General features: G+C 31.6%; 1 protein-coding gene across 1 annotated transcript; it reads left to right on the top strand.

The window, feature by feature from the left end:
* Window positions 1-3217: 3217 nt before the first annotated feature.
* LOC129971715 (radial spoke head protein 6 homolog A-like) lies at window positions 3218-23350 on the top strand. The gene is made up of 12 exons (XM_056085692.1): window positions 3218-3387; window positions 4523-4712; window positions 8152-8574; window positions 9170-9227; window positions 11585-11707; window positions 13032-13129; window positions 13222-13333; window positions 15500-15633; window positions 17636-17786; window positions 19291-19408; window positions 19879-20078; window positions 23289-23350. The coding sequence occupies exons 1-12, from the start codon at window positions 3218-3220 to the stop codon at window positions 23348-23350; spliced, it is 1839 nt and encodes a 612-aa protein (XP_055941667.1).
* Window positions 23351-23532: the final 182 nt, after the last annotated feature.

Raw genomic sequence — 23532 nt, 5'->3', positions numbered from 1 at the left:
ATTTTGATTTCTGTCAAATTATGGGCGAACTCTATTCAAAGGAATTCTGAATGTCTGGCTGATTGAGTACATGTGAATCGCTAATTTAAAAAATATAAAGCGCAAGATGGATAAAATTTCATATATAAATTAAGGTTCAATATTAAAATGTAAATTGTAGGTTCATATCAAAATTGGGACTAAAGCCAATTGTCTGTCGGTCTGCACTTTTGCAAGCATGTAAATATGTTAATTAAAAAACCATAAGAATTTAGAAAAGCAAAATTTGGTTTACAGTTTTATTATCTAATATATAGACTTTATCAAATTTTAAATCAAATTTGTCAAAAGATACAGACCGTCTGTCGGTCTGTATTTATTCATATTCATTTAAACGCAGTAACTTAAAGGACATTTCATATGTGATCTTGTAATCACAAATGTAGTTGTGGAATCTGTCAATTATTTATATCGATTGTTCTGAAATTAATTCACTATGCAGTTGGAGTATGAGTCGTTGCCATCCAGAAATTTTCTCAATAGATACCGAAATATTATCAAAACAATTTCATTTTAATAAGATACAATACAGACAAAGCCAACACGAACAAATATCTGAATCGTATCATGTGATCGTGGAAAAAATAAATACATATATTTAACTATTTATTAAACATAAAACTGATAAATGAATCTTAGAAAAACTGTGTTCTGATTTTGATTCAATTTGAAGCGATAGGGTGAAACTTCCTAATTTTTCAAAGGTAAAGGTAAATAATTTTGTTAAGAAAATTTTAGCGTACATCAATTAAGCATACTGAACATTGAATTTCCAAAATACAATTTGTTGTGAATTTTCTTGGTCCCTATTTAAATTATAAAGTAGAACTGACTTATGGTTACATATATAAATCATAAGTTAAACATCTACAGCTGAAATTTTAGAAACTGCTGTGTAAAAAAAATAGAAACATATGTAATTTTTTTGAACGAGTTAGTTTATGCTTGAATTATATATGAATCAAATTTTATATTCAGTGTAATATTTCAAAAATTCCACAAGTTAGCCACAAGAAATATTTTTCTCATATCGCATGGCATAAGATTTTTCCAGAAACTTTCTGATCTTAAATTTTTATAATGTAGCTTTATCTTTTGTTTTCCGTTTCTATTTTTCATTGGAATCAAACATCTAAGATTTCTATAAAATTTGCCTAATGATTTAAAAAGACGTACTTCGAATATATATAGCTATAGTATTATCGAATTATATACAGCTTTGTAGTTCAAATAATTATCTAATCTAGACTTTATACTGAATGATTTTTTTTTTTCTATTAATGCGATTAGCAAAAATATGCTAGTGACATTAGCTAGTTGGCACAACAGTTTGCGGCGAATTTGCGAGGATAGAACCTGGAACCTTGTGGTTTGCAGCCGAATAACATGACCACAATACACAAGCAACTGCTCGTGTAGCGTTGCTGTTAACTGCCTTATAAGCTTTCACTACAGACTCTCTCTCCAGTGAATCGGAGGTGAGACGAACGATACGGCTGTTGAGTGGTGATGCATTTATTAGCTGTTGAGTCTAATGTGCCTGTACCCATTTTTTCAGTAGCGCCAAGCATTACGGCGAGCGTGTGTGGGTGAGTGATTGCTGTTGCTGCATCAAGTGAATCTGACGATTTTGGTTTGTTGTGGGTAGATGGCGCCACAACAGCTGTACGAAGGTTGAAGGTCCATCTACCGAGGTCACAAATGTGGCGGATTGGTATGAGCGAGGATAGAATCTGGTACCTTGTGGTTCGCAGCCGAGTAACATGACCACAATACAAAATACTGCTTTATAAGTCTTTATTGCGACCCCTTATCAGCTACGCTTCCCCAGTTTGGGGAGCAGCTGCAAAAACCCACATTAACAAACTAGAGGTACTGCAAAATAGAACAGCCAGACAAATCGCAAATATGCCCTGGTTCATCAGAAATAAAAATATTTTAAAAGACCTTGAACTACCAACAATAGAAGAACATTTCAAAAAACTAAGTACGAAATACTACCAAAAGCTAGATAACAACAGCAATTCTGCAATAAAAGAAATCCCCGTTTACGACCCTAAAAGTAACAGGAATAGAAGAAGACCGAGGACGCTGCTCCACTAAATGACCCACCAACCCAACACCTCGTCAGCATGAATGTTCCCTGCCATTGTCCAATGCACACACTCTTATTCAAAACTAGAAACGTTATGGAATATATAACATTGTAAAACTCATTAATCTGTCTTCTTTTAATTTTTTTTTTTTTTTTTTCTTTTTCTTTTCATATCTTATCAAGTATTTTTAAAAATAAAATTATGTAAAACCCTCAACGTTACGCTCAATATACTTTGTTTGTTACTTATCTATCATTTCAGCTGAACAGAAGATAAAAGGCCACCGAGCCTAGGAGCTTCTAAAAATCCCCATATCATTGGCATTGGCCACAATACAAAAGCAATTAATTGCTCGTGTAGCGTAGCTGTTAACTGGCTTATAAGCTTTCACTAAAAGTTACGTAAGAGTCTATTAATGTACGATCTTTGACAATTTTTTTTGGGGGGGGGGGTGGAGAAAGGGGACTAATTATCCCTAACATGTCATTAATACTCAAGTATAATTTGAATATGAAATAAATGAATGCTCAGGTAATTATTGTTGTTTTGAGTTGACTAAATAAATCATCTATTTCATTTTGGACTTGTGCATAATCGCATGTTAGCGAATAATTGCCAAAACATGTCATCAAAGATCACATATTATTATGCTCTTTCTTAACTAATAGCCATTGGCAGGCGATTAATACACAATTGAATTCTTATGAGGACATGCAACGATTCGAGGCATTCTTATTGCTTTCATCATCTTTGCTGTTCATCATCTGGATTGAAATCTAGTTTAGGATGTCCGCTCATTTCACAAAGGATGCCAAATAATATCAAGTCGCCAATTAAGATAGCTGACAATAACTGTTTTATGGTATTATTAACTGGTCAGTTATCTTTATTGGTGACTTGGTATTATTGTTGAGAGGGAGGTGCATCCTAAACTAGATTTCTATCCTCATCGGCATTTGAAAATACGTGCCAATAATTACGCAGCTCGATTATATTTTCTTAAATGATTCTTAATAATCTAATTCTGTACGAATTCTCTCCGATTGCTATTTTGTAATTATATAATTTTCAGTTGAATAGCGATGGATTATGAAGATTTACTTCATCTTCATGTTGAAGAAAATGCCGACAGTGGTAGACGACTATACCGACCCATTAAAAGTAAAGACGACATTAGTCCAGTCGGTAGAATTGAATTTGAGAAAGCCAAAAACATGCTTTCGGTTGTGAGTCCAAAGTCTAATCTCTCTTTGTAAGTATGTATTTGCATAGTTTGTAGGTTTTTGTCAAAATTAATTATTGTACTTTTATGAATGCAATTAATTAATGACAATGAGCCATCGATTTAAAAGCATTTTCGGTACTTATTAATTAATGGTGAAAGAGCCAAAACTCGCCAAACGTAGCACCAAGATCAAATTTGCATGTCAACGCTATGAGCGGGCTTCTAATTTAAGAGAAAAAAACAAGCATCTGTTTGCGCTTATTATACAAAGTTTGCAAGAAGAAAATCGTATTTTTTTAAGATTTTTCATTCGATCGTGGTGTTATGGGACTTATAAGTCCCATAACACTTGAACACCTTCACTTGAAGATATACCTTCAAGTGAAGGGAAAGTTTTCTTTCAAAGGCATAACATTTTGCCCGCCAACGAATCCCCAATCCTTCACCGTTAATTAAAAAATACAGCATTATCGTATTTATAAGAACAAAATACTCTTACTGTAATATCTCACAGATTATTTATCTTAATAATGATAGATATGAATAATTATGTATATTTCGATAATCTTTAATGTGAATTTATTTAATGATGGTTCTTAAGAGAAGTCTTAAGAAAATTTTTCGAAAATGGTGGCAGTTACAATTCTTTCAGTTTTTGGCGAGTTTGGAACCATTAAAATATTTGAATCATTTTAATACTGGTGAGATATCCAATTGCTATTTTGTAAATAATGTTAAAAATAATGACTTGAGTACATAATTCGCTTTAAAATTATTGACTAATCTTTAACCCTCCGGCTTGCTTAATTTTTTGAAATCACTATTTATATGTGATGTTTTCAAATAAATTCAAATATTTTTCAATGAAAGTGAACTGATACTATATGTTACACGATAATAATATGCTATAATAAAAATCTGTAATCGTAAAAAAATAAACATTCCAAATTGCGAAAAACGCGGGATGCAACATAGAATGGAGTTTTTGCCAACCCTCGGAATACGCAGTTGGAGCGTTAATGTCCACGATAAAAAAAACATATTTTCCGATTTTTTTTTTTTTGACGCGACATCAAGTGTTCATAGAACAACTAATCATAACTTTTATGAAAAAAAAAAAATTGTGATTCTTTTACTCTATAGAAACTTATTTTTTCCAAAGGTACGATCATTTGGTTGCCATACTGCATAAAACTTTACGACATGGAATAGAAGATGCTGTGGATAAGCTGGAAGATATCAGTTTTTCGCTGAAAGACGAAAAGCAATCTGAAGAAAATGAATTTATAAAAGTGACGCCACCAAATGAAGTGCTTTTAAAGTTCATTGAGGACAAAAAACGCTTCTACAAAGTAAGTTTTAATGGGAAAGAAAATCCCGCAATATTGTTCTAATTAGGAAAACATAGTTGCATCAGAAAATCTTAAAACATGTTAGTTCTAAATTCTGGTATTAATTTGACATAAAATCATCTTGTGTTTATTTTTACTTCTCAAATAAGGAATCAATACTTCTCAAATAAGTAATCGTAAACAAAGGAACTGTGGCGGATTGGTATGAGCGAGGATAGAACCTGGTACCTTGTGGTTCGCAGCCGAGTAACATGACCACAATACAAAAGCAATTGCTCTGGTAGCGTAGCTGTTAACTGGCTTTTAAGCTTTCACCACAGAACTATTCTAATTGTCAAAAAAAAAATCAACTTTCAGATTTTGACAAATCTCTCGATTCAGTTCTTTAGGAGTCCGACAAACACATTTGGAATTATGTCTTTCTGTCTGAGAACATGATAGCTAAAAAAAAAGCTTTGGATGGATGAAATTTGGTATATGGAATTATGACTAAACTCTTATATTTCTATTAAATTTTGAAAGAAATATATATATGTAGGAAATTTGTCTGCCTGTCTATCCTAGTGCAAGAGAACGCGAAAAATTAAGTGGGATAAATTTGGTAAATTATTTTAGCATCTAAATTGTACATCCGTATCAAATTTTGAACGAAATTCGCCAATGGCTTGTCCGTACGTACATTCTCATGCATGTAAACGCGATTACACAAAAACGCAAGACATAGATAAATAAAATTTGATATGTGGTTCCACCAGAATCTTCTGAGGTGCATATTTTCTTTATCTATATATAATTAAATAGTTATTTATTTTCCTCTAATCTTCGATATTTAAAGAATAGCATGTATGAATTGTGAAGTTGTATTAGATGAAGATTTAGATCAGGGGAACGTTTAAATAAACAAAAGAATTATGCAACAAGGGGAGATTCAGTGATCTACATTCATAAAACGTATTTTTATTAGGGATGACGAATATTTTACGAGCGGTTATTACGTAACCAATATCAAAAAGTCACAAATACCAGTGATCAATACTTTTCAATAGAGATGACGAATATTTTAAGAGTGGTTATTATGTAACCAATATCAAAAAGTCACAAATAGGAATGATCAACACTTTTCAAAAAGGGGTGTGATTCAAATCCTTGACATGATCTTACTGGTGATATTTCGATTAAAGGTCTTAGATCACGATAGAAAGTAACAATCGAAACGATCTGTCCAATGGAAGCTCTCAAACAAGAATTCATCATTGGATCTGTGAATGGATTGGAAAGTGAACGGACCGGTTATTCGTGGAATTATCGTATCATTGAATTGCATATCACAGAAATTTATCGGAGCGGTAACTTCACTGGTAAGTAACAATTGATACGATCCATCACTGAAAGTGGAGCTATCGCAGGAAAGTGTTCATAATTGTGAAGTCACCGCTCCGCTTGACTTTCCGATATTCGCATTTGACAATGTGTTATCCTATGAGAATTGCCTGTGACATGACTCTCTAATGGTATACATTCCTTTCACTCTGCAGGCGCCATCTATTGGTCGAATATAGAACTAAAGCGAACATTTTAAAGAAATGACTTTTTTTTAATTGAACTTTTCAGAAAATGGTTTACCCCAATTAATAAATTAAATTAATAGTTTTGAAAAAAATCAAAATCAAGACGTAAGCTGAAATAGATCAATTAATTCAATCACATGTTACTTAAAATAGTAAATTACGTATTAATTACAATTAATAAATTTTATACTTAATAATAATTAATAATATGATTGAAATAACAGATATTTGGAACGAATATTTAAAAATAACAATGGCAAAATTATTTGTTAATCAAAAAATCATGGATTATGCATCTCTACTTTTCAAAGAGGGGTATGATTCAAATCCTTGATACGATCAGTGAATGGGTTGAAAAGTGAGAGAACCGGTTATTCTTGTAATTATCGTATCATTGAATTGAATATCACTGAATTTATCGGAGCGGTGACTTCACTGTAAAGTGTGAAGTCACTGCTCCACTTCACAGGATTGACCTTGACTCTCCGATATTCGCATTTGATTATGCACTATTCCATAAAGATAATTTTTAATTGCTTGTGACATGATTGCATTTATTCTGTTTACTACTGGCGCCATCTATTGGTTGAATATAAGACTAAAGTGAACATTTTAAAGAAATGACATATATTTTTAATTCAGATTTTTTAGAAAATGGTTTACTCCAATAAAGAAATTAAGTAAATAGTTTTGAAAAAAAATTAAATTCAAGAAGTAAGCTGAAATAGATAAATTAATTCAATAAGGCGTTACTTAAATTAGTAAATTAAGTATTAATTACAATTAATAAATTTTATATTTAATATTAATTAATAATTTTTAATTAATAATATGATTGAAATAACAGATATTTGGAACAAATATTTAATAATAATAATAGCAAAATTATTTGTTATTCAAAAAATCGTGTATTATGCATCTCTAATTTTTATATTTTATTAGCCATCTTTGGCGACTATTTCTTTCTCCGAGATTCATGACTGCTAAAAATTTTAACTAAAAATTTTCCTAACTTAGTTTTAATGACTTCCTCTGCGAAATATTTTTAAACTTCAAACTTTTTACAGTCGCACAATTCTACTTCCAAAATCTTGTATAATTCTGTTCTTTGTGTTATGCGCATGTCCTTTCTTTTTCTATCTATATATATTTAACAATGTCAGAAAAAACAGCAGCAGTGTTTAAAAATCGACACCCGGTGTAAAGTTTTTATTATTGTTTGATTCTGATTTAAAACCTTAATTATAATTACAAAAAAATTCATTAAAAACATGCCTTATACTATCTCACGTAATATGAAATGATAAGTTGAATCTTCATATCTTGAACATCAGTTATAGAAAAAGAACCAGAATGAAATACCCGTTGCAAAAATGAAAATTATCTTAGCTTCATTTTACAATAAATTACATTGTAGTAAAATGTGCTTTAAATATTTTTTAAAATAAATTAAAAAATTATTTGCTAAAAAAAATTTCATTAAAATGCATTAAAAAAATTTTTTTAAGATGATGTAGGAGTTATTTTTGTGTTGTAATATTTTAGGAAGTTATGGTGGAAAAACGACAAAATTGTGCTAAATTCTTAATTTAACCTTTTTTTTAAGAAAAAAGATCGTTCCGGGATTACATTTTCTATACCAAAGTATGTAGTGCTGAATTTGATAGCTGTAGGCCAAACAGTCTGAGATGTAGAGATCCAATCCTAAAAATCAGATGCTTCTGAACATTCAATATCTAATCCATTGGCTCCCAAAATGTGCTCGTTAACGCTCTGTAGAACGCCAATACACACACAAACATTCATTCTTATTATTAGTACGCATAACATCTTACGAAATGTAAAAATGAATTATGTAATTTTATTTTTAGTTGACTCCAGTTGCTTCAAAAGAGGAGTTAAAAACAGCCGAAGAGGATGAAGAAGAAGAAGATGAAAGTACCCCTCTTCAAAAACCACCAGCTGAAGCTGAAGAAGTCGAATCGGAAGTGGATATCGCTGCTTCCTTATCCGACCTCCATTTCAGCATGCAGCGCTTTGCTTTGGCAGGGATAGGACTCGATCCAATCGAAGTCCACGATTTGGTTTTGGCCATGAAAGATTTGATTGAAACATACAAAATAGGGGAAGTCCGATTCTGGGGGAAAGTGTTTGCCAGGCACTGCGATTACTACATAGTCGAAAGTAAGTACAGTGATGAGGTAACCCCGGAAGATTTCGGTTGGACGCTCGATAAGAAAGAAGAAGAAAAGGAGGAGGTAGATGAAGATGAAGAAGGGGCGGAAGAGGTTTCAGTTAGTGTCTTTTCCTATTTTATTTTTTGGTAATTGTGACAGCAAAATTAAGGGAGATTTTTTCAGACTTATAGTCTGTGGAGTTGCAATACTCCTTGAAATTATTTTTTAGAGTTACATTTTCGGTTCTTTCAAAATCCAATTTACTTATCTTTTTACTCTGATAGTTCGATGATCCTTAAAAAATGAAAAAGAACAGAAAGAGTGAGAAAAGGAGACAAAAAAAATCAACAGGTAAGACGAACATAGGTAGGAGGTAGTCATCCGACAGTCCATGAGTATATACTACGTACACAGTTAATTGACAGGCACGGCACAGGCTGGGAAAGAAAACGAGTTTCTTAAAATGAATTGTTTCAAGTATAAACAGCGAGAAGTGAAATAAGGGTGATTAAATGAATAATAAAATGAATAAATTTATACAAAAAGTGCATGGAATATTGTAATATGTAGCTGGATTATAACTTTATATCTACATTCTTTAATATGGTTTATTTAATAATGTTCGAAAGATTTGCAGTGCATTGTATACTAAGATTAAATATCTATATTATTTGATATGGCTGAAATCTCAATAATACATTATTTACTGTAGACTGAAGAAGCAGAAGATGAAGGCGAAGAAGACGTTGAAGGTGGTGAAGGTGGTGAAGGTGAGCTTACTCAGAAAGAATGAAAGTATTAAGAATATACAGTTATTTCATTTTTTTTTTGTCAGAGCTCTTTTATATTACAAAAGTAAACTCAACTTTCTCCTAATTAAGGGAACATACCTGCCCAAGTATGATATTGTGGAAGATTGTTATGAGCGATGATAGAACCTGGGACCTTGTGGTTCAAAGCCCAGTAACATGACCATGATACAAAAGCAATTCCTCATGCAGCGTAGTTGTTAACTGTATTATAAGCTATTCACTACAGACTCTCCCTCCAGTGAGTCGGAGGTGAGACGAACGATATGGCTGTTGAGTAGGGATGTTTTAGCTGTTGATTCTAATGCGCCTGTGCCCATTTGAATAGCGCGAAGCGTTATGGCCAGCGTGTGTGGGTGAGTGGTTGCTGATGCTGTTACTGCATCAAGTGAGTCTGATGACTTTGGGTTGCTGCATTAAGTGAATTTGATGACTTTGGTTACGGGTAGATGGCGCCACAACAGTTGTACGAAGGTTGAAAGTTCATCGTCCGACGTCACCAATGTAACGGATTGGGATGAGCGAGGATAGAACCTGGGACCTTGCAGTTCGCAGTCCAGTAACATGACCATGATACAAAAGCAATTGCTCGTGCAGCGTAGTTGTTAACTGGCTTATAAGCTATTCACTACAATATGAATTCAATATTCATTAAAAATTAATCGTGTATTAGTAAGTGGGAATAATTTATTATGAAAAATTTATATTCCATCCAAAATTGAATTATTGTTGTAATGGAAAACTATGGAGTTTTTAATCCTTCTTTGTCTAGTATATTGTTACACAAATCTTCGGGTTGGTGTACGGTGAAAGCAATCCAATACGTTGAGAAACGGAGAATGACCCAAGGAAGTATTTTTCCACAAGAAAACACGTATCACATATAATAAAAACACAGTCGAGACTTACACAAAGAATGGCACTTGTTGAAAACAGCTTAAAGCTCCGAGTGCAGATAGAAAGTTCGCTTTGTGATCTACTTCACAAATAGAGAATTGGCGAGACTGTCTCAGCTTGTGTTTATTCAGATTGTCTGACAGGGCATATAATTTTCTAAAAGAATCTACGGATCTCGACTGCTAATAGGGACATCACCATAATTCTTGTATTTTCTATAGTCTTCATTTTCCCCCCAAAGTTGCCGAATTCGTTACCACCAAGGTTCGATGTTATTGACTGGCATCCATTACACATTAGGGATGACGAATGTTTTCAGAGAGGTTATTACGTAACCAATATCAAAAAGTCACAAATACAAGTGATCAATACTTTTCAAAGATGGGTGTGATTCAAATCCTTGATACAATCTTACTGATGATATTTCGATTACAGGTTTTGGCTCACGATAGAAAGTAACATTCGATACGATACCACTGAAATTTGCCGGAGCGGTGACTTTACTGGAAAGTAAGAATCGATATGATCTGTCCAATGGAAGCTCTCGAAAGAAATCTGTGATTGGATTGAAAAGTGAACGGACTGGTTATTGGAATTATCGTATCGTATCATTGAATTGCATATCACTGAAATTTATCGGAGCGGTGATTTCACCGGAAAGTGCGAAGTCACCGCTCCACTTTACGGGAGTGACCGATATTCGTATTTGATGATGCGCTATTTCATACAGATCATTTTTAATTGCTCGTGACAAGATTGACTTTGATTACATGTTCTCTGTTTACTGCTGGCGCCATCTATTGGTAGAATATAGGACTAAAGTAAACATTTTAAAGAAATGTCATATATTTTTAACTCATCTTTTCCAGAAAATGGTTCACTCTAATAAATAAATAGTTTTGAGAAAAAAAAAAAATTTAAGAAGTAAGCTGAAACAGATAAATTAATTCAATCACACTTTAATTAAATTAGTAAATTAAGTATTAATTACAATTAATAAATTTTATATTTAATATTATTTTATATTTAATAATTTTTAATTAATAATATGATTGAAATAACAGATATTTGGAACGCATATTTAAAAATAACAATAGCAGTATTATTTGTTATTCAAAAAATCGTGGATTATGCATCTCTATTACGCATACATTAAAAATATCTGTAAGCCTTTCTTCCTTAATGTAAAACTATCTACACAGGAAAACATTATATCAGATTTGTAACAATACCTAATCATATACATGAGTCGAGGAACCCTGACAATGTAAATGGAGTCTTTTGTTGGTCAAAGGGACTCTTGAGCCTCTAAGTAACCCCTTTATATTTTTTGTTATTCAAAAATTATAAAAGGACTTAAGACAAATAAATTGGCTTCTATTTGAAAATATTTTGGAATCTAAAATAATTGCTTTGTGCAGAAGAAGAAACTGGTCCAAAAATACCCCCTCTCCCAGAGCGCCGGCCAGCAAAAAGAAAGACTGTTACTTCAGAAAAAGGAGGAACCGGAGTAAACGAACGGCTCTACTTTGTCTCCACTAAAGGTAATGTCATGAATATAATTTGTAAATGTATAACCTGATTATCGAAAATTCCATTTCTGCCGCGGATATTGGTTCTGAATTAATTAGAAATACAAATCCAGAAATGAACTCTGTCAATTAGAAGGATTGGTTGTAAAATGGGTGCTTGTTTCGTAATTATAGGACGCCAGAATCATGTATATACGTGAAAAATGAGAAACTTTAAAGTTAGCGCTGCTGGTAACTCGAATGAACGGGGGAACTCTGTGTAGTCTGATAGCTTGCCACTGCATCCAGTGATTGCCTCCTAGTAAGCACGACAGTGAAATTAGAACCATATACAATCTTTATCCATTTTTTTTTGCTTGATAAATGGGCATTAGTAATTATATGAATCAAAAAAGTTTATTAGCTTTTTCTTGTACCATTTTTTGACCCCTTTGTGTGATTCTTTGGTGTATGATTTTGGCATCGTTAGACCCTTACCACCATGTAATTCATCTATTTTGACCTGAGTATGACAATGTCGTCTTCATTCAACAAGGCAAGAGGAAAAAGTGAGGTTCACATTAAGCCAACATTATGTTAAAAATTATATCCTCGTGAATTATCACAAACCGATTTATTGAAAACGATTGCCAAACTGTTTCATTTTATCCTCTGAATGCCACAAATTAAATCTTGTATTTTTAATATGGTGAGTTGCAGAAAAAGAATGAGGGAACTGTGTTCAGCGTGCCTCGGGATCATTTGAATGTATTTCTAATGAATACCAATTCTGTTCATCCTCTGATATTTTCAAAGAAAAGAGCGCTTTCTTTTTTCAAAATCACGACATGAATCCCTTAAGATAAGTTATATTTAAAATTTTTTGAGTCCCTTTTTCTATCAAAAATCTTTTTATGAATTTAGACATTTTTTAACTGTATGGAAAGTAATCCTCTTATTAATCAAGTAATTTTTAACTTTCCTCCTTAGTAAAAATTAAACCTTTATTATTGTCTTTCTAATGTAAAAATGAAATGTATATTTAAGTTCAAATTAAATATGATGTGACAAGGGAAGGTTGTCTTTGTATCAGATTTGTACTTTGTTTCCCAACTGATTTACCTTAAAGAGTTTATTTCAATTTACCTTATTCTATCAGTGATAATTAAATTGTAACCAACATCTAAAGCTGAACTTTCAAAATGTTAAACTGCACTTGAGTCTGTCTAGTCTTATTCAATATTTAAGTTCATTATTCTTGTTTCAATCAATGGTTCTTGATGAACTTTCAAATTGATGACTACACATGACTCTTGCTAGCCTTATTCAATTTTTAAGCTTATTACTTTTGTTTCAGTTGACGGTTCTTGGAGATGTTTGCCGTTATTGAAACCTTTTCACATCACTGAAGCTCGGAGGGCTAAAAGGTTTCTTTCAGGAAATCTGGAATCTGAAGTAAATACTACTAATTTTTTATTTATCAAGATTAATTATTTGAATTCACAACAAAATAAAACAAGTTCATCTTTCTTTTCAATTTTTGATAGATCGGAGGAGGTGTTCCCTTTTCTGGTAAAGAAGCTCACTACTTGCGCGCGCAGATAGCTCGAATTTCAGCATCCACTTGTGTGGCTCCAGTGGATTACTATGAGTTATTAGGTAGAGAATTTTTTTTGTGGTTTTTCAAATTTTTTGTTAAAATGCTTGTTACTGCTATGCTTTGTCATATATTTCCGTGATATACTGTATAATAATCATACAAATAGCCGTAAATATTTATCTGAATTTACTATCAATGTAAGAAAATTTAAATGACATTTATTGTAAGTTGTAATTTAACCCCTTGCCTGCCGCGGGCGTATATATACGTCTCCGTAAGTCAATGTTTTAACTGCTCCTGGCGTATTGATTTTTATCTCGCAACTATATACGTGGCACTGGGGACCGAATCTCTCAAGTTATCCTCGGCAGGTAAGGGGTTAACAATAAAAATGTTGATTCGTTTCGAATTTTTCAGGTACTACATTAAAATGTCTGATGTAGTTTAATCCACCATGTCAGTCTTAAGTTTTGTAATTATAATTATATAGAATGGCCGGTTGTTTTCTTCTTTTGATACAATCTGGATCATATTTAGATATTCCTATGAATGCTGAATATTGATTTTGATATTCCCATGGATGCTGAATATGGATTTTGATATTCCTATGAATGCTGAATATTGATTTTGATATTTCTATGGAAGCTGAATATTGATTTTGATATTCCTATGGATGCTGAATATTGATTTTGATATTCCTATGGATGCTGAATATGGATTTTGATATTCCTATGGATGCTGAATATGGATTTTGATATTCCTATGGATGCTGAATATTGATTTTGATATTCCTATGGATGCTGAATATGGATTTTGATATTCCTATGGATGCTGAATATGGATTTTGATATTCCTATGGATGCTGAACATTGATTTTGATATTTCTATGGATGCTGAATATTGATTTTGATATTCCTATGGATGCTGAACATTGATTTTGATATTCCTATGGATGCTGAACATTGATTTTGATATTCCTATGGATGCTGAACATTGATTTTGATATTCCTATGGATGCTGAACATTGATTTTGATATTCCTATGGATGCTGAATATTGATTTTGATATTCCTATGGATGCTGAACATTGATTTTGATATTCCTATGGATGCTGAATATTGATTTTGATATTTCTATGGATGCTGAATATTGATTTTGATATTCCTATGAATACTGAATATTGATTTTGATATTCCTATGGAAGATGAATATTGATTTTGATATTCCTATGGATGCTGAATATTGATTTTGATATTCTTAAGAGTGCTGAATATTGATTTAGATATTCCTATGAGTGCAAGTGCATTTTCCTATATTTAAAAATATAAAACGGATTCTTTATACTCAGAATGAGGAAAATTTAAGAACATTTTATTTAATATGAGTGTAAACAGAATTTTTACACTTAGATTGTGAAATTTAGCTAAAACTCATTTTAAATTTGGCTGCAGTAGTACCACCGAATAAAGTTTAGAAAAGAATTAGGAATGATTTGATTGATTTTGAGTAGCAGTGTAAGACTAACAAAAAAAAATGCACTTCAGATTGTTTCAGGTTTGAGTAGGTTAAGAGGAAAGAAACCATTTGATAATAGAATAATTTCCCTTCGTAGTGACCGAATAAAGTTTGATAGTCGATGAATAAGTTTAAGATGACTCTTGATTTTGCTGAAGAAGTTCTTTGACAGTTTCTGAATGTAATCTTCAATTTTTATCAATTCTGAATTTGTTATACATGGCGTTATTCTACAAGTATTATCTACGTTCCACATGAATACTAGAATTTCATTTTGTTGAATTTGTATTGTTTTCCTACGCATTGTTACTACAACGCCCATAATTGCCAATTGCCATATTTAAGATTTGGATTTTGTAATTGGAAATTTTGCCTAAGAGCGTGATTTCATATAGGAAATCCAATCTATTTATATCTGTTTCACGAGGGATCACTCATATAATGGAATAAATAATTTTAGAAATATGTAGCAATAAAACTTTCTTTTTAATATTGTATGAAAAGAGCTTTATTGCAAAATGAGCCTTTTAGAGCTAATTCATAATTGCTGAATTAGAATAAAAATTCTGAAGCCCATCATAACGAAGTTTCATTAATTTCCAAAATGGAACTTGTATCTCAAGTATAATTCTCTCAATGTGACAAAATGATATAAAGTTTTCAAATGTTAAGTATTAAAATATTCCTTTTTAAAGAACATTAAATTTTTAGAGGAGGAAGAAGAAGATGAAGAGCATCCACTCGGGTTTCTCAAGAGTGAGTCATACGAACCTAAATCTGTGATGGAAATGTTTACTGAAGGACTAGAGGCGTGGGTTCACTGTAAGCCAGCGATATTAGATCAAGTGAGTACTTCATTCTTGAATTTTGTGACACAAATGATATTCAAAAATAAGCGGGAGTAGTCACCCCGAAATTTTCTCGTAAATACTGTAATAAAGATGCTATCCCAGAGAATACCTTGCTTAGCATTGGTGTATATAACTACGAAATATTAACCTCTGACGTGAATTTAGCATTTTTAATGGATTTACAGTGCTATCCTTGGCGATTAAGCTCTGGTGTGTAGTTAATAGTATAAAAAAAATCAAATTTATGCTTTAGATATGCTTTTTCCAACTGATGGAAAAAAAAACTGACTCAAAATTACACATGTATTCACAAAATTTCATACCCGATTTAATATATTTAAGTAATTGTGTTTTTTAGTTATCGCATTTACGTGTTTCTAAAAGTACAAACAGACAAACGACAAACCCCTTTTTGGATTTGGATCAAAATTTGAAAGGTGTCTACGCTACAACTGTTAAATATGTGTGCAGAATTTTATTCATCTTGGTCTCTTCGTTTTGTAATTACAGTGTTAAGTTCAATGTATTGTACTTCTTCTTTTGTCTCCTAGTTATAATAGAGACTTCATTGACTTTAAACAAGATCTGAACTTTGCCATAACAGGAAATGCATAAAATGCTAGAAATATGAAAATGTATAGAGATTGAAGCAGTGGTTTAAAAAGTGTAGATGAGGGCCCTAGCAATACATTTTTCTCTCAGTTTCTTTCTTGTTAAAAGAATAAGCATATGAAGTCTTCGATTGATTCAAAGCAAGATAAAGTCCCCAAGCACTACTGTAGTCGAAAAAGCGTCAGATATACTATTTCCATATTAATATACATATTGTTACAAATCTGTAATTTTGTTACCCGGCATGAATAGTGTCATCGTGAGAAAGACCGTTGTAAGATCTGTGCTGAGCGGCTGCCGCGTCAATGCATGCTGAGCTTGGCGACTATTTGGCGACTTGGCGAGTTTGGCGACTAAATGGAACATACTGGAAAGTTCGAGAAGTTTCACGATCCATCCAGTAGGAACCAATATACACTCAGATGCGCCCTGATTGGTCTGAAGATTCTAGCCCCGCCTCCCGAAACTATAAAAGACGGGCAATCTGAAGAAGCAGAAGTGTGTGAATCGTCAGAAGTCGTGTGTGAGAGGAGTCGGATTCTCCGACACGTAGAGAAACTGGAGGATTAGACAGCAAGAAAGCTGCTGAACTAGCGAGTAAATGAGCTGCATGTGTTGCGATTAATTGAAGGTATTTGTAGTAAAAGAAAATTTTTTTGTAGCAATATTATGGTAAATGTGATCAATCAATTTTTATTAACGATAGTTATATAATCATTAATAATGGATTTATCATACTGACCAGTTATTATTAACATGGTGCCATGCTGATTAATAATAATAATCGATGAACCACATTTACTGCAACATATAGATCTTAGAAAAATCCTTATATGGATTTCAGAAATTTGACCTCATTATGAGTAACTCATGTATTCTCAAACCTTTCAAGCAGATATACTTTTAATTAAACTCCTTTTACAAGCAAATGCATACAGATAATCCTTAATAAGTAGATACACTTTTAACTCATCCCTTCGCAAGATACGTACAGTTCCCTTCATAAGCAGATACGTACCATTATTGGCGGTGGCATCATTAATTAGTCATAATATCTTTATTGGGCAGCTAAATTGATCACTTTATGGGAAATTGTCATCCTCGTACTCGAGCTGGTCCCCCTAAGGGAAATACATAGAAATTATTTTTCCAAGTCCTTCCTTTATTTTAGTGAATAATGAAAATTCTGTATCGGTATTCTTTTGAATATTATTAAATCCTGCGATATACATGTCCTTGAAAATATCAAATGCTATCATGCGTTTTACAGCAAACAGATCTATTCCCATTTTTTAATCGCTATCCCGCTTTACACCAGACCCCTGATATCTAGGTTGAAGTTTAGAAAATATGGTCATTTAAATTAAATAATATTCTTTTAAAGGGAAGGTATTCTCCTATGCAAGAAGGAGAGGAAGATGAGGAAGAAGAAGCAGAAGAAGAGGAAGAGAACGAAGAAGAAGAAGGTTCGGAAATATTTGAAGCTAAGAAAGAACTTGAAGTTCCCAAACTTAGAGGTTTATCTGAAGATGAAGGTAATTTATATCTTTCCTGTAAAATTTTAGACGCTTCTTCATATATAATTTATCTATTCATATATATTTTATATAATTTCTTCTGCTCACGAAGTTGGATATTTTATAAGAACTTTTAATTCACTTTTATTCAGGGTTTTTAATCGAACTAAGAATTTGTACTCTTTCTAAAGCTTTTTTCATCTGTGAGGGGTGAAGGCGCATGTAAAACCAACGGTACCGAAATATCCTCTTATATTTCCAACTAAAAATGTTTTCCTTTACCACCTTATTAGAACTTATATATCCTAAACACGACTTGATACATCAAGTGCTTAACTTTTTATTTTCACATGAAAAATAAGTTTTTATTGCACATGGACACTTTGCTCCTCGTAATAAACGAAAGAAATAGAGTTTGCATTATGAGCGTCTTTTTTTTTTATTTTGTCCGATTGAAACCAGAGATCTCACAGAGATACAACTTTAGGCTACAATTTTTGAAGCACGATCAGATATCAAATTCAATTTATCTAAATGGCATTTTTTTAAGCTATGGCTTTTTTTACATATAAGCGAATGTACGACCGACAGACGATCAACCTGTTGCTAGATTTCATTCAAAACTTGGTGCTGATCTACACTTCACGATCTTCATCTTTTATCCCTCTAATTTTTTACTTTTTGTTGTTATCGTATTCTCTTGGACGGACGAACAAATTTCCTGTAAATGGATTTCATTCGAAATTTGACCGAAATCTGTAAATTTGGTGAAAAGACCACATATCAAATTTTATCCATCTACTTCAAAGCATTTTTGTGTTATCATGTCCAACAAGCATACATAATTCTAAAAATGTGTTTTCGGATTCAGAAAGGTCTGAAATGTTGGGATTCTTTAAAATAAAATAAAATAAATTATTTATTTAAATAAATAATATCAATAAATAAATATTCGTTAAAATTCGTTAAATAAATAAAAATCGACAAAAAATTGAATCGCCTTCAAATTTTTTGTCGATTACGATTTTTCCTCTATATTTCATATGCGAGAAAATAAAAAGAAATTTTAAAAACAATTTTCATCAATTCGTATTTTCAATCTCAACATTTCATTAACATGCTTACTAATACATTTTATTTGAATAAATACAGTTTGACTTTTATTATGACAGGTTAATATTTTGTGCCTTTGCTGCCGCGAAAGTATGAAATATTGTTTGATCAACAAATGTCAAATTGTTATTTCATGGTAAGAATGGTCCTGCCAATTATTATTAACAATAATCCTCTCCATAGGGCATCTTATAACAAAGCAGCGCATAGAAATAGTACTATATATTTGGATAGCTGATTTGATCAAATAACAGGAAAAAATAAAACTGGCTTCTTACCTAACTCGATACCTTCTTTCAGATATTATTCACAAAAATGTATTTTCTTTATATAACTTCGCAAATAAGTGGCTGAAAATTACTTTGGTTATCTCTTAAAGTTTAAAACAAAAGTACATCTTTCTTTTTAGCAATTGGAAAGTTACAACCCTGGAACATCAAATTAAGTTCGAAATTAGCCAAAAAGGTGTCAATCATTATCTTACAATCGAATTTATGGCCTGGGGCATTTACGTTCTACGATGGAAAGTAAGAGATATTTTTCATACATTTGTTGCTAATTTGTTGAAAGGAGTCTCTAGATTAGAAAAACTAAGTGTACAATATTTTAAACAATCTGGTATTTTATTCAAATTGTTGTGAAAGGCAGCCATAAAACAAAGATCTCCCTCTAATCAATTTTAATTTATGCTGTATTCTTAGTGTTAAATACATCAGCAAACAAAATATGTTGTTAAATTCACAGGACATTCCTTAGAGGATTCTACTCCCTTAGATGTTCTCAAACACGTTCATATGTTACGTTTTATGACTACCTTCACTGTACAGTGAAAATAACTGAAAATGCATTTTAGAAATTGCATTTCTTACTGTTCACCAAATGGTTGACAACTTTGATTGATGTAACTGTAATCGACGCAAACGCTTTGAATAACCCTATACTACTCCTGAAATAAAATTAAAATATTTTTCTTTTGAAAATTTCCGTCCTTGATTAGCGATTTTTACAGGTCTTTTGATCACATTTACATTGGTTTTGGATACAAGTTCTCTACTTACCATTACGGTCCAACAATTCCTATAGTTTTCCAGAAAGAGTACGAATCAGGTTCTGATATTGTGGAGACAGAAGACGTCGAAGTTGAAGAAGAACCTCCCGAGGAAGTCCATGAAGAAGAAGAAGAAGAAGAAGAGGAAGGTGAGATTGACTAATGCTGAATCGAAATACACTCTTTTCAAAATTGCAGATATCTATTTTGATGGGGACCTTTAACCATCTTTAATTAAAAATAGCTGCACAAATGAAATAAAAATAAAGTAAGTAAAAGAACTGCGCATCGAGTTTCTCCACAAGAATGCCTCGTTAAACGTGATGTGATCTATATATTATATATTGGGCCGATTTATCGAGTAGGCTTGTAGTTCCTAAGGCCTAAAGGTTCTGAATTTTTTTTTTTTTTTTTGCATTATTTTCAAAGTCATTTAAATATGTGTTTTCATTTGATTTAACGAGGCGTGGATTATAACTTACTCAAATAAAAATCAAGTATAATTTAAATCCTTATATTATTTTAAGGAATTTTTTTTTCCGTGTTTTCAAATCCCCTACGCTGACAAATTTGTTTTACATTTAGATGTCTGATTTATAAGTTATCAATTTGGGGCGCAACTTGCATTAGATTATTTTATTTTAAAAATTGTAATTTTTTTATCATTGAATTCCAATTTTTTTTTTAAATCAAAATACTGAGAAAAAACTTGTTTAAACATGATCCAATATTTAGTGTTTCTTTTTTTATCTTAATGTATAATAATATTTTAAACTTAAAATCAGCTTATATAAAGATAAAATTAAAATTAATAAAAAAAAAAAGTATGTTTTTTGTAAGTTGGATAGGAGGCAAACCATACAGGCCGATTATTTAATCACGTGATTTTATTCCATTGTTGCGAACTAAAGAAGGACTCTGTTTAATATATGCGTAGTTTGCATGATGAACCAAATTGTAAAATTACAATATTACAAAAAAACAAAAACATGTAGCTTTGAACAGATAGCCTAAGTTAGTTATCTATTTCATATTATTTTAATTTTTTAATGACACTATGACGTCATCAAACTCGACTGCATTAAGAAAGTTCATGCATATGTAATTAACAGAACATATATGAGGCTATTAAAATAAAACGACTTTGAAACTTTAAAAAAAAAAATTTTTTTTGGTGGGGAGAGGATCATGAAAATTAAATCATGAATAAGGGATTAAATTGTAAATAAAACGCAACCAACATTCCTGGTAAACCGTCTGATCGAGTAAGATTATAATGATTATTACATTACTCAAAGCAAATAATATTATAATAAAATATCATTAGACTTGTACTTGTGATGCAATGAGTACAAAAAGGACTTCAGATTTTGATGTGTTACAAAATAGTTAAATTAATGTCCAGTTTTGCAGTTTTTGGGATAAACTTTATAATTTTAAGCTGAAGCAACTGATGAAATAATCAGTAAATAAAGTTTTCTGACTTTACTTTGGATTTGTCTTAATCAATGTAGGAAAAAAAGGGGGGGGGGAGAGAAATTGCTCCTCTGCACTTCTTGAGAAAATTAAGCACATTTAGGGACTTTTTTCTTTTAAATTTTTTAAAGATGTTTAAAAATGATTTCCAAATCTAAGCACTTTTCTTGATGCTACACACCCTGGTGATATACCATGCTTTTTTTAGGACCCCGAAGGAAGGGGGAGTGTAAAATTAACTGCAAAGTGGAATTTTGTTGGTTTACTAGATTGTAAATGTACACTTAATGCTACTACACACGTTTAAGGCATTTTTTTTAAAAATCAAGTGACAAGATTAGTTTATTAACATAATTCTTTACGCATTTGCTTATAAATAATGATCACCTATCTGATAAAATCTTTAGAATTGTTAAATCACTGACGATGATTAGGTATGAAAAACTCATATTATGACCACATTCTCTTGTTTTAACACTGGTCTGACCTAATGAGTTCAATGTGCATCATGGTAGTCTTTAGAAGAATCAGGTCTTGAATTCACAACCTTCTAATACCAAAATATAACAGCATCTATTATATATATATATTAGTTTAAAATGTATGAGGATATTGGACTCCCATGAAAAGATAAGTATAACTAGAGCAATCTATACTTATATAAAGTTCAATGTGTGTGTGTGTTGGCGCTTTACAGCTCAGACCGTTTGACCTACAGATACCAAATTTGGTACATGTATACCTTGGAGGTCGGGAATGTGCACCTGGGGTCTCTTCTCTGGGAAATTTTTAATTAGAATTGTAATCATTAATTAAAAACTAACTTTCCAGCCAAAGAAATCTTCATTTTTCCCACCGCCAAATGAGTAAGACTTCAATCCCCCCCCCCACGCTAATGAGGCTAGGCTTAACATTTTGGGGCAATTATTTCAAATGATTCTGTTTATTTTCTTAATGTTTGATGCATTTAAAATTAAACATTGTTAATGAATCGATCTTTCAGATTCATTCTGAAGTATTTTTGAATTAAAATAAAACAGAATAAAGGAAATTAAAAATTTCTGATCCGCACAGCGTTACACCAACTGGCGTAGAAAAATTCACGCATTTGCGTTACCGTAACTGAAAATTCACGCATGCGCATTGTGTTCTGATTGTTGACAACTATTATCAACGGATGCGGACTTGATTTAAATTATTGTTAGGTTAGTTGTACGCTTTTGTAATTAAATTGTATTTATGTTAGTTATATATTTTTTATATATGCTTAGAGTTTTAAGTACATCGTTTTTTAAGTAGTTTTTTTAAATATGTTTTCAACCGATTTTTTTTAAACGATTCGTTTTATTTTCTTAGTGTTTGATGCATTTAAAATGAAACATTGTTAATGAATCGATCTGTTCATGATAAATCTGAGAAAATTTTGTAGACAAATTCTTGAGATATTACATAAATTAAGAAAGATGTTCTTTAGTGCCCATAAAGTTTAAACGCTCAGTGACGACTCTGTTTTCAGTAATCATATTATAAAAAAATGTTTTGTTTCAGTAAAAAAATATTATTATATTACTTGCAGATTAATTCTTTCTACTTTAATTTAAAGCATAAATTTTATGGGAGTTAACAGAAAATCAGAGATACATATTACGTAATATATATATTATTATGAGTGAATTATATGACAATCAAAATTTGAAGTTTTAAAATATTTTGATGAAGAAGCTATTAGAGTAGGAATTGTATAAAATATTTAATTATTAAAATTTTAACGAACATTAAGATTGGCGACGCCACAGGCGGCTAGTTTTAAATAAAATTGAAATGCAATCATGATTTATTTTACAAAAAATAGTTAATAACATTTCTGCTATTGTAATGCATAGGAGAGAATGAAGGTGAAGAACTTGAAGAAGAAAATGAAGATGAACCAGAGGAGGAAGATTAATGGTGATGCAAAGAAATAAATTAAATGAAAGGATTTTGCCATGACCAAATTTAATAAGAATGAATTTCAAAGCTATGTATTGCTTTTGTTAAACTTTCTACAAAAAATATCCGTAATAACTGAATAAAGTAATTAGAATATATAAATGATTATGCCTTGTCATAAAAGTCTTACTAAATAAA

Source organism: Argiope bruennichi, chromosome 6 (assembly GCF_947563725.1).
Source record: "Argiope bruennichi chromosome 6, qqArgBrue1.1, whole genome shotgun sequence".
Classification (NCBI taxonomy): domain Eukaryota; kingdom Metazoa; phylum Arthropoda; class Arachnida; order Araneae; family Araneidae; genus Argiope; species Argiope bruennichi.
This window is presented reverse-complemented; position numbering and strand designations above follow the sequence as displayed.